General features: G+C 38.6%; 2 protein-coding genes across 2 annotated transcripts; both read left to right on the forward strand.

The window, feature by feature from the left end:
- Positions 1-1,983: 1,983 nt before the first annotated feature.
- Positions 1,984-3,054, forward strand: LOC141907199 (membrane progestin receptor gamma-B-like). The gene has a single exon (XM_074796776.1). It carries the CDS (start codon positions 1,984-1,986, stop codon positions 3,052-3,054), a length of 1,071 nt encoding a protein of 356 aa, XP_074652877.1.
- Positions 3,055-6,786: 3,732 nt separating this feature from the next.
- On the forward strand, positions 6,787-11,633 carry LOC141907071 (uncharacterized). Its single transcript, XM_074796641.1, has 12 exons — positions 6,787-6,877; positions 7,134-7,337; positions 7,835-8,038; positions 8,376-8,585; positions 8,666-8,812; positions 8,963-9,313; positions 9,394-9,473; positions 9,599-9,818; positions 9,913-10,230; positions 10,383-10,703; positions 11,082-11,338; positions 11,450-11,633. The coding sequence occupies exons 1-12, from the start codon at positions 6,802-6,804 to the stop codon at positions 11,522-11,524; spliced, it is 2,463 nt and encodes an 820-aa protein (XP_074652742.1). The 5' UTR covers positions 6,787-6,801; the 3' UTR covers positions 11,525-11,633.
- The last annotated feature ends 1,163 nt before the right edge of the window (positions 11,634-12,796 follow it).

The raw sequence follows: 12,796 nt of genomic DNA on the forward strand, positions 1-12,796 counted from the left end.
AATTACAACAAGCCATAAAGAAATATACAAAAATATACAAACATGAAATATTGTAATGTAATGTAATGTGAAGATCAGAATATAGACCAAACATAGTGATATATAGAACTTATTCATCTCCGTTCCGTGTGATTTGTTAGGATGGAAAAATCTAATTTTTTGTCGAACCACCAAGAACAAGGTTTATTGTATAGGGAAACAAATAACACATAAAAAAGAAATTATTCAACTATTAGAAATGAACAATTATTTCCATAATGAATTTTTTTTCTAATTTTTCAAACATATCGTCGCGTTTACAACTATTTTATGACACTTCATTCCAAATAGGTTGAAAACATAAAATCATATCGATGGATTTCTTCTATTTCGATTTCCCCAGTGTGTCATATGTTATACGATCTCCAGGGCACATTGCCTTTTTAAACCAATAATATCTTGAAATGGGTTTGAAATGCGTGGTGCCGGTATACAACTTTTTCAGAAGCCCCCCGGTGGTAGCCGTAAAGAGCCTCAGAACGTAACGGTCGGATTTTTGAATAATTTCTTTTTTTATGTGTTATTTGTTTCCCTATACAATAAACCTTGTTCTTGGTGGTTCGACGAAAAATTGTGATCTCGTTCGAATCATTTTACGTGGGAGCTTTTTTATTCTACCTTTGCGAATGAGTTTATGAGAAAATATCTTTAATGAATTTGCATTCAACAATATTTGACTCCATAATGGTGTATATAATATTCAGCTTTATATCGGTAAGGTAGGCAAATACAAATCAATATTTGGTCATTTATTTACATGGTATGTGTATCGTATTTCGAGAGAAAACAAATGAAACTCATTGTATTTCTCACGTTGCTATGGTATTCTCCATAGAGGAGGTGTCAAATTCATCGACTTTATTAAACGAATTTCTGCATATAAGAACAGGGTGGTTAATATACATATCGGCGTTGTGCATCAATATTTAATGACTTGTATTCGTTAAGTATCTTCGATCATATTACTATCGTACATTTATCCACTTCCCGCTGCAGCGTTCGTGGGAAATAGTCAACAAATATACAAAACGAACGCTTAATGAAAAAAGATGGAGTCCATAATCCAGCACAAGTAGTGAATTCTACCATCGATTCTGAAAAGCGCGGTGCAGGTTAGTGTTCTGCGCCATGCCAATGGTGATTAGCAATTCAGGCAAAACATCGTTGTAGTTAATATTTGACTCTCAGTTATTGACCAATTTGTTGATTATCACAGTAGCACATTGTATCATTCTGTATATGGTTAAATGATTTATTGACGAGGAGTCGACGATGAATGACAAAGATCCAGGGAACGAAGACTATACAACTAGGATTAGATTATGCATGCGCTTGTTGTCGTCTTCAGCTCGTGGTTACAATCATCTGTCGTCGCTGAAACATACATGAAATTTTAAGTTGATATCGGATCAACTAGACGCAATGCTGCAGCCGTGTAGTGCCAGCTCGATGTGTCGTGTCGCGGGAGAGAGAGGACTGGTTGATAACTGACTGCGCGCTGCTGTAGAGATGAAGATGGGGATGGGAGAAGCGCACTAGCATGTCGCATGTACGCACGCATATCCGTCACCGATATGGAGATATCGGTAAGATATCGGAGTGGCAGCATCGGCGTCATAGGATAAGAGTGTGGGCATATATATCCATATATTAATGAAACTGTGAGTTGTGAATACGGTCAGCTATGACGTGTATGTACTGCTTAATGTAGTAACGTAGGAACAATCGTTATAACGCATCATCAATATACATATTACTTCGGTCAGTCGTTACGTGAACGTGAACAACAGTGTTCAATTGACGAATTGCGAACTAGAAATGGACTATGCCGGAAAGTGGTAGCTGTTTACTTGAGTTCTGTTGACGACGAGTGTGAAAAACGACCGAAATAGTACGAATAATTTGATGCAGATATAATCGTCGTTTTTTAGAAATTCATCAACGATGATCGTTGGCGGAGGAGTAAGCACGACGATGTACGACGTCGAGGAGGTTCCTGATTTGTTTAAAGAACCGTATATACAAAGTGGTTATCGCGGTAGTAGGAACACGTTACTGCAATGCGTGGGCAGTATTTTCACGGTCCATAACGAAACACTGAACGTTTGGACGCATCTACTACCGGCGTTGGCGCTCCTCGCCATTCTGCTCTATAAACAAACCGAATGGCTTTCCGATGCGTATACGGTACCGTTGGCTATCGTATTTTTGACCACAAGCGGATACATGTTGTCGAGCGCCGTGGCTCATATTTTCAACGCTATGTCGACCCGTGCCCGACATCTTTGTTTTATGGTTGATTACGCGGCGTTGAGCGTGTACGGCTACGGAGCCTCTGTAGCTCACTTCACGTACAGTATACCGGAATATTGGATCGGAGCGCGGTATTTATGGATATATCTTCCTACTTCGCTATTAGTATCGACGGTGTGCACGATCATATCATTTACATCTCGATTTCTAGACACGCATTCGAAGCGTATCGTATGCAGATTGGGAGCCTTCGTTATGCCTTATTTACACGCTTGCATTCCGATCATCTTCCGCCTCGTCTTTTGCGCCTCCGAAGCGACGCCTACTTCCGTTTGTCATTCGGTTGGCACATCCGGTTACTTGTATATGAACTGCCTTGCCGTGCTGGCCGTTTTCTTTTACATAACGAAAATACCTGAGAAATATCTACCCGGATGTTTCGATAGAGTCGGCCACAGTCATCAATGGTTCCATACTCTTTGCGTTATCGGCAGTTTCATTCATCTGCGTTGCTTGGTAACAGATATGAAAGAGAGAGAAGATTACATGATTACAAACCACGTTGTTCCGGACAAGATGTGGACATCTTATTGTTTCATGTTTGTCATAGGGATTAATTCAATTTTCCTGCTCGCAATATTCTGTTATTTGAGTTTCGTTGATAGCTCTAGTTTAGGGGACAGACGTCCACGGTTCGAACATGTCGCACAGTCTACGACTAATGGTAATTCATGTTCCCAGCAACATGAGAAATCAAACTAACTATCGAGTCATCCTACACGCTGTCTGTGTCGTTATTACCTTGCATTTTGTGACCGGGATTTATGGAGAACTCGGCGGCAAAATGATCTAGTTTCATTTCTTACGCGGCGACACGGCGTGGCCGCCGAATTTCGTGTCCGTCAAAAACTGGCAAGAATTAGAATCTAATAATGAACCGAATTAAACGAATCCGTCAAACTCGAATGGAGATCGTGTAAACAAAAACCTCATTTTAGGCTCATTTGTCGACGCTCATAATCACCCGTTGACCGTATATCGTTTATAATGAACTCAGGGTATATACGTAATATACATACAAATCATGTATTTGATATTTCAAGAGCAATTTATTATCAACATATCCAATCAGCAGAGGGCTTTGATGTATGAAATTGCATTTTAATGTTCATTCCACGTTTTATCATCGCGCATATCAATAACCATGTGATATTGTTTTATATTATGTACATGAAAACATAACTAGAAAAGGGAATTTTGAAACAGTTTTTTTCTTTGATCTCTTTCATGCTCTTAATGTAGTCAGTCTGTGATCATGCACCGTGTACGCGACGGGTATTTATTTATCACTCGATCACCCATTGTTCATTGATAATCCTCTTGATTCGTTTTTAGTGAGCTCTACGTGCGATACATTTTGATTTGTTTTGTTTTTAAATTCTATGTATATTTAACACTTCACCTGTTTGCATATCAATAAATCTTAGTCGAAGTCTATCGTTGTTGTTCTACAGTGTTCTAGTCTATCGAAAAATTCATCGATGTTATAAGCATAATAATTTCAATTGTTTCGAAATCACTTAACCTCGTAGTTAACTAGAATCTTCAAAAGAAATGCAAATATATATATATATATATATATATATATATATATATATATATATATATATATATATATATATATATATATATATATATATATATATATATATATATATATATATATATATATATATATATATATATATACCCTACAAGGTAGAATGAAAGGGGTTGTGTATTGTTGAAATATTCAGGAGCACGTGGTGCCACAATACGAAATACGAACTACCATCCAACTCGTAAAAGTGAGCTGACGTTTTATACGTTTTTACGCGTTTATTATTGTTTAGTGATTTATGTACAAAATAAAGTTTTTAACGAGTTAAACTTCAGTGAACTTGGTTTTTCTTTTAAGGTTTACGCATCGGGTCAAAGGATTGTTTGAGCGATAGTCCGAATAAGTGGATACAAGTGCGGCAATTTATAATCGAAATGGAATAAAATATCTTTATTACATATATATCTTATAATTCTGAAAAGAAAAGAACATCCGAGTTGAACAAAAATGCGAAGGTCATCTGTGGTTATGTGCTAAAATATGTACATATATATTCGAGAATCAGCAGATGGTGGCGATGGGCATTCGCTATACCATTGTCCGAAATAAACGGCTTAATATTTTGCGCAAGTGCATCCCACATTTACAGGAGTTGATGTTTTCCGGTACCTCAGGAATCCTTTTTCACAAGGTCGCCGCGTATCGAGTTCTAATATATCGATGTTGTAGGTAATCGGTTCGCACCGTCCGCCGAGCTCTGCGCATCGCGTGCATTTCTGACAGTGAGCTTGCAACATGTACATCGGAATGCGAGTCGAATTGTACGGCATCGAATAATAAGGGCTCGAACACAGCGCCCTCTGCGTGACGGAATCGACACGTAACATCCGGTTGAGATACGTGTCTCGTTGCTTCTCGTAGGCGGCGTGAACTGCGTTCGCGTCGGAGTTCATCGGCAAATAGATGATGTTACTATCGCCGGAAAAGTTCGGCGGAGACGCGGCGAGTCCGTCTGCTGACGATTTCTCATCGGTTTCGCATAGGTGTCGATAGTCGTCGAGAAGCAGCGTTGAACCGACTTGGCCGAATTGCGATGATAGATATACCAGCAACAAACTGAAAGTTATCTGAAAACATTGACACCACGTTAATTATATACGTTTCATTATGCACGAGTTCAGTGGAGGTCGCCGATCCTACTATATAATGATATCAACTGTTTCCGGTGGAAACTGGGATATGGGATAAGACAAATACAGAGGAACTATCTATGTCCTATGTAACAATGGTATCGGTGATGAATATCATATCTTTAGTTGTGATCATTTCAGCGATCCCCCAATATTTTCTGGCTGATCAAAATCCTTTCAAATTCAGAGCTCTGGATGCAACAAAAAATGAAAATCTATCAAAAGATTTGTGAATGTTTGTATCAACTGTTATGAAAACATTCGCATATAGTTTCGGCCATCTGTAATTATACTTGTACCATTTTTTGATTTTTTTCCTTGTTTATGTATTACGCTCTAATTGTCATATATAAATTAGTTTATCGGAAATGAATTAAAGAAGAACTACGCGTTTGTTTGAAAAATATCTATTCATGTTCAAATTTAAATCGTGATTTTTGCATTTTTATTTTGAGTTAGCTATTCGATAAACTATATCTCAAATTAATCGAAGATTTAAGATGATCAATTTTTTGCACAAGCGATTAAGCATTAAAATCACTTACCATGATTGTGAAATTTTTTTGTCAATTTTCAATCGGTGCTTATATATAAACTCGATCAACCTAAATCTACCTGATGAAATTGAAGTCTAGACTAAAAGTTCTCGGATTTATATACTATGCAGAAAACAATGGGTCGTATCAGTTTTCCCCGAATGTATATTTATATTCGTAAATATTTCAATCTTTTCATTTTTTGTGAAAATTTCCATTTTCAACCACGCGTGAAGTCGGCTTGTTCGTGCGGCAGGTGGTGGAAATCCCGTCGTAAAACTAACAGCACAATACAGCCATGCGGCGCGTGTGAATTTTAATGGCGCATTTTTTCATGACTCCGTGAAGAACAAGATCCTCAAACAATAACAACACTGCTGGGATATGAGGGGAATACCTACTGCCGACAGAGAATTCCTTTATGTCATTCTTCTATCCATTTTTTCCATCGAGGTGGTGACGATATGGATATTTCTTGCGTGTCATCATAAGCTATTTTAGTTATTTTATTTCTTCGCGCTTTATTTTGGTTACGCCCCGAGGCAATAGCAGAAAAGTCGGGCGTACGTAAGAAATAGGAATGATGATTGCCTGAACTTCCTGGTGCAAAATGCAAAATCTATAAGCAAGATCACGATAGCAGCAAGAAATGTGATATGTTCATGTTTAAGTCTCCATTTATCCTCTATCAAAAATCTATCGCTACGTTACTTTCTGCTGAACTTAAAAGTTGACCTGGCGGCCGCCTATCTACCCTTTACATAACTTTTTAAAATTCAAGCGAACCATAACAGACCCGGCAGTGTTAGAAAAGAAATGATAAAAAATTTTATTGCGGTTTCCAAAATGACCAAGCCTATTAGGAGAAACAAAGTATATTTTTTCAGCCTTCGACCAATATTCTAGACAACATATTGAAACGACTGTAGGACTGCTGCCTCATTCTTGGGAATCAGGGAAAGCCCGTCTACTGAAACAATTATATTGGCTATTCCGATACCTACGAAAAAACACGCTACTACAATTTATATCGTATTAGAAAATTATACCAAGTAGAATATTACACAGCAGAAGAACAATGTTAATAGTAGGTTGTTATTTACGGTTTTATGTGGATGAAAAAATGCATTCGCATAACAGTGTTCACCACATTACAATCATAACGAGCCTGTCACTGATCAGGATGACGCGAGTGAAGTATTGGTGTAATCTGTTCGTCTTGCTTCTTACCTTGGTTGATTCATTACTTTATGCAGAAGGTAAAGATTTCACATAATGTTACCGATTAAAAACTACTTCATTACATCTTCGAATATCAGCTTCGTAGGTCGTAGGAAAATATCAATGACGCAACGGATTTTCTCGTTTTTCGTTCAGTTGTATATTTGTTAATACTTGTTTAGACTTCCTTCCGTCGGAATTATGTAGGCCTATAGATAGTGTTGTCGTAGCATATGTTGGGGTGACCACAGAACAGTTGTAGCTAGTCGTTGTTTTTTGTTGTATTGTGTATAGGTACATGTTTTGGTAGTAGTTGCTCCGGTTGGTTGTGTCATTGCGAAGAAACGGTCCGCGGTAGGTACAGCACTTACAAAAAGAAATCGTGTCCGTTGCAGTCATCAGATAGCCCTCTGACATGTCCAGAGTCGTCAACGCGGTGTGATTCTCATAGCAAAGATGGTCTTGAATGGCGATGGAAGGGACCCGGCTGCCAAATAGGTAATTTGTGATACTTAGTTTAAAACAATGTATAACAAAAATTTATACTCTATCCACTCTACCGATAGCTAACATTTAGATATGTGTATATTTGTGTACATACATGATATATTGGCCTAACCGAAAATGCCTCATTAACAATAGCGATAATAGTCCGGGACACTTAAATTCTCGGCTATAATATTTTGGACCAAATCGCATTAACAACGCAATTAGTTATTAGTTATTTGCGTGAATAGCATTTCGATTATTGGGATACGTACATAGATTTATAGGACATATACGTAAGATTAGTTGAATAAATAAATGACTCTAACTACAGTGCATTTAAAATTGATACATTTTCAGTGGGTTACATTCGACCATTCCTGAAAATGATATCAACGAAATAATATATACATAAATGCATATTTTCTATGTTTTCACAAAATTGGATCATCTTTTTCTTGCGCGCTCTGCATCGTCGATTTTATCTATTCTGTTGAATTTGATTCAAGGTAATGTAGCCTATTCAAAGAGTGTTACATTGTCATCGACGGGATCGAGTTGGTATGCACCACGGTTATGCACGGATGGTAGAGCGTCAAACACATTTTGCGAAACAAGACAAGAGGATAATCCATGGCTATTGATCGACCTCGGCTCCAAACATGTCGTGCACTACGTGAACATCTGGCAAAAACGAAGCATCTCCTGCCATGGTAAGTACTGATTGGGACCGCGCGCGTTCTCTCATATTAGCATGCACGTATAAACTAGATTATACGTCTAGTTTATACGTCCATGATCTTAGTTGTGCAGCTGTAATCCCAATAAAACTGACCTTGTCGGTAACACCAGACCACATTGATTTGCAACAATGGCGGAATTTTGCCAGTATTAGCAATAAATTGATATCTTTGCTTGTTGTGAGCAGATACTTATAATTGTTAAGATCTAAAAACAGATAATATAAAAAAGATAAATATTTTTCCTATAAGTTACATGTTTATATATACGTATATACTTTTTGCTATAATAATTCTGAAATTTTTATAGCAAAGTGGAACTTGATACAGAGTCGCGTTGGTGATAGAAAAGATGTTGGTAACGCATTGTGCGCGAACTATACACGCGTCGGTAGGTGCACCAAAAAGACAGAGAAACGTTGCGACGAAGCGCTCGTAGGACGGTATGTTTCGGTGCAAGTTTTAGGCTACGACAGATTGAGATTTTCAGAAATCGAAGTAACCGGATTCAAATATATCGGTAAGTAGTAATGGTTATGTAACTGTTCGTACTCGTTCATGAGTTAGGAAGTGAATTAAGAGACGATGAAACAATTTCAGATCCGAATGAGTGCACATATCCGGGTTCGTTCGGTTGTATGGCAGACGCTCGATGCAATCTCAACGTTCCCAATAGAGTCGACTATCTTACTGGATATTGCCACGGTGGCTGTAGCGCGAACTATATGGGCGAATTCTGCAACAAAGGTAGACATTGATCTTCCAGATTTTGTCTTCATAATAAAAAAAACGTCTAATTTCGTCAGCTTTCCGTAGACTCTTATTCACGGTCTCACTGATGCAAGATTTTAAACCTAATAATAAAGTTTGGCCTGAATCCTAACGATTAATTTCCAGAATTCGTTAATACGACGGGGATGGAATTTGTATCCCGGCTTAACAGTATCATAGTCAATGTGAGCGGTATACAATATACGGACAACGTTGATTCGGGGAATGGTCGTATACGCGTTGGTTACCGCCTGCTGTATAAAAAATGGGGAGCCAAGGACTGGATCGTAGCGAGCACTGAGCCACCGGCTGAACCGGGGGATGATCCTAACAAAGTAAAACCGCTACGGCAGAAGGTTGTAACGGGTCTCGAAGCTAACACCTTTTACGAGTTTGCCGTCGCTTTACGTAAAATCAAAGCCAATTTGAATTCGACGCTACTGAGTGGAGGTAAACCAACGTATACACTGTGTCACGGTAAGTAAACTGAAGCTGTAGTTACGGAATTAGATTTTTGAAAGAAATCCAATAATCATAATCAAGTGTGTTTTCGTTAGAACCATTGGTTGGTCCACAGGTGACTGGATTACGACAGGACGTTTCGGAAGACACGTTTATTGTACAAATCGAACGTGAGGCAAGTCAAGTTCTCCATGCCCGAACACGGGATGTCTCACAGAGTATCGCTTTGTGTGACACGAAGCATTAGTCTTATGTCTTTTTGACTAGACAATTTCATCGACATTTTGCAACATTTTTCAGTCGCTTGGACCGGTTCAACGACGATGCAGCGTACCGGGTACAATGTATGCAGTTTTCTTGAGCTCAGCAACGAAACCAACATGGGAAAATTATGGTCCGGTCATACGAATTAGAGACCTTAAACCCTACACGAAATACCGACTTAAAGTAGGTATCAAGAATAGAGGGAACGCTAATTTTGTCTTCGGAAAAATTCGCGAATTCTTCACTGGATCCGCAGGTATTCCATAGTAGCACATGCTGTTGATCTTACTTCCGGTCCGAAATTATGATTGAAATATTCTGTAAAATATGTCGTCATTATTAATTTCTAGTCACCCAGGTGACAGCAACAAACACGTCATCAGGTGCCGTGAAAATCGCGTGGAACGTTCCAGAACCTCTGCAAAATCTACGGTTTAAGTTCACTGGAAGATATCGGTTGAGAAATTTCATAGCCTGTCCACAGCGTCGCCTAGATACTTATCAGAAACTAAGGGATAGATATCCATTTCCGACGAAAATCAACGAATTAGAAGTGTTCGGATTAAAGGGCCACGCCGTGTATGAAATGACAGTAAAACCGGTTGCATTAGATGAAAGTATCCTGGATCGTGAAGCAGTTACGATAAATGTAACTACAGCCGCTACAGGTAGTCCTTAATGTGTGTGTGTCGAACCCCAGTTCAGCCGTTTTCATAGTCTAAATACGTTCATTGTCAATTATTTTCTAAAACTTGTGGAACTTAGCCTTGCCATCATACATCTTATCGTTTTTATTAAGGGATTAAACTTTTTTTTTCAGCTCCCGAAGGTACACCAGATCGACCATTTGTAATGCCAGAACGATTGGATCTCGATACAGTCAAAGAAAAGACCTTAGCCCGTGTGACCTTCCATGATATTCCGTGTGACAAGAAAAATGGCCAATTCACCGGCTTCCACTATAAACTTTACGAGAAAGATACCGGTGAATTGATTCAGGATAACGTTACAATGAGAGAAGAACGGTTTATTCTCTCCGATCTGAAGCCGTTCACGGAATATTTACTGAGTTATAGTTGGACGAGTAGAGCTGGTGAAAGTCTTCAATCGGAAACTAATCAATTCAAGACGGATGAAACTAGTAAGTAACGCGTTAAGCTTGTAAAATAGGAATGAATTTAACGCTTTACCAAAACAACCTCGCCTAAGCAACGACTGTACACTTAAATCTCATTACAACAAACTTCAGGGCAATGAAAATAATATTCGTTATAACCAATAGTTCGTTGTATTTAGTATGAAATGAATAAGCTTGTTTTACTCGTGACAAAATTTCTGTGTTGGTTACGTATATCATAAATCGTGTCATACCCAAGTTTGTTATAACCGGATTCCACTATATTCTTACCATTTGTTACTTAATACTGTCTTCAAATTTTCACACTTTCCACTCCTCTTTCTCCCGAAAGTAACTTAATATTCAATATCAACTTTCTCGTCCTCGTGATTTTGATTCCAGTCCTTTTAAGGGTGCAGATAAAGCTTGAATTGGCTGAACGCGACGGTAACAGTGATACAGGCTTCACCGTCGAGTTCTATCACGACGCAATCGTTCCCGGAGTTCTTCTAAAATATGCCTTGCAGTGTGGAGAGACGACCAGTGCCGGCGTCGAGCCGGGTAAACCAACTCTTTCATATTGGGATGTCGACAAATCTGTCAAGAAACTACCTATCCAGGTTGATGACTTGAAGCCAGTTACGTGGTATGGATGTAGGGTAAGTAAGGCATGCGATTCAGTAGCATTACTTTCTCTGCAGGTAGATAATGATATGATATGATATGATATGATATAATATGATATGATATGATATTCTTATTTGATTCAGGCAAGCGCACGAAGCAAGAAGGGTTGGGGTCCGGCTTCACCGTACGTCTACATACAAACAGCACCACGTGATTAAGTTGTATCTAAGATTGCAACGGAAGTGAAACAGCATAACAATAATGCGTATGGTAGTTTCAATATAGATTGTACGAGAAATTCCTAGTAGTGGTCTGGCAAAAGTACTTTCAAACAAAATATAGCTCTTTATGCCAAAGCAATGCAGCTTATAGTTTTTTCTTGTATCTCATTTGAAAACTCGTTCTTTGAGTCGTTACCAGTTCAGAAACTAACCAAACGACGATGACAATCTTCCACGCATCCGAAAGGACAGATCTACATAAATGACTGGGGTGTGCTCTTTCTTTAATTCAATTTATTAACAGCAAACTGATATAAGATACAAAAAAGATACCTGCCAGTCTGGAATAACGCATTATGGACATGTTGATCAAATAATTACAAAATATATATGATAACATGACTTGAATGATAGTTAAAACAAAGTGTGATAAAAGTAATTATGAATGGATTGAAATTTGTAAGATAAAGAATTGAATAACACTTAAAAATGTAAAAAATTGGAAATTGTAGTGGACGAAGAAAGATACGTACCGATGAATAAAAACAAGATAGTAACAAAAAGATGATTTGGTAACACATTAAATGGGTGATCTTCTAACAGATATGTATGAATAAACACACATAAGAATAAACACACAAAACTACAAAGCTACATCCCAGATAACCAATTCATCGATGAGATATGTCCAGTCTTTGCAGTAATTCCGACTATTTTTGTGGTTAACTTCCATTTGCCACGAGCAACCGTCATCAACCAAGTCTTGTAGCAGTTCACCGGCGAGGACGGCGTGCCAAATCGATGCGTCTTCGATTATCATTTCGGCCACGTATGTACCGTTGTTCGGTCTTATGGAATACCCGAGTCTAGTTGGACTGGATAAACGAATCTCGTCGTTGCTTTCGAAGGCTTTCATCGTATCCGAACATAACTCGTCGTCATACGAGGTGATTACTAGTTTTGGACGAATGGTGAAACCATCGGCGCTATTTTTACTCACGCTGATTTCGAGCGTTATTTTAGCCGTCAGATTTTCACAGGATATCAAAGAAAATGTACACGTTTGTCCGTTCGTAGGCAACGCATCGGTAACATAGGTTTCATCGAAATCGAAATGCAGTACGACCGACATTGACGGTGATTTGGCTTTCAACAGTTCTGCATCGCGCGCAAATTTCACTAGAGTACCGTAACTCCCTTTAACTAGCAAACGTCGGCCGTGATATCCCGGCACAAGAACGGGCGGTGGCCCGTCTATTGTGGCCCTCA

The sequence above is a fragment of the Tubulanus polymorphus genome, chromosome 6 (assembly GCF_964204645.1).
Source record: "Tubulanus polymorphus chromosome 6, tnTubPoly1.2, whole genome shotgun sequence".
Taxonomy (NCBI): Eukaryota; Metazoa; Nemertea; class Palaeonemertea; order Tubulaniformes; family Tubulanidae; genus Tubulanus; species Tubulanus polymorphus.

Excerpts from the sequence above, each read along its gene's own strand:
- LOC141907199 (XM_074796776.1), top strand. The coding sequence starts at position 1,984 with ATGATCGTTGGCGGAGGAGTAAGCACGACGATGTACGACGTCGAGGAG.
- LOC141907071 (XM_074796641.1), top strand. The coding sequence starts at position 6,802 with ATGACGCGAGTGAAGTATTGGTGTAATCTGTTCGTCTTGCTTCTTACC. Across the intron at positions 7,338-7,834 it reads GGGACCCGGCTGCCAAATAG|GTAATGTAGCCTATTCAAAG; the intron begins GTAATTTGTGAT and ends ATTTGATTCAAG. Across the intron at positions 10,704-11,081 it reads ATTCAAGACGGATGAAACTA|TCCTTTTAAGGGTGCAGATA; the intron begins GTAAGTAACGCG and ends TTTTGATTCCAG.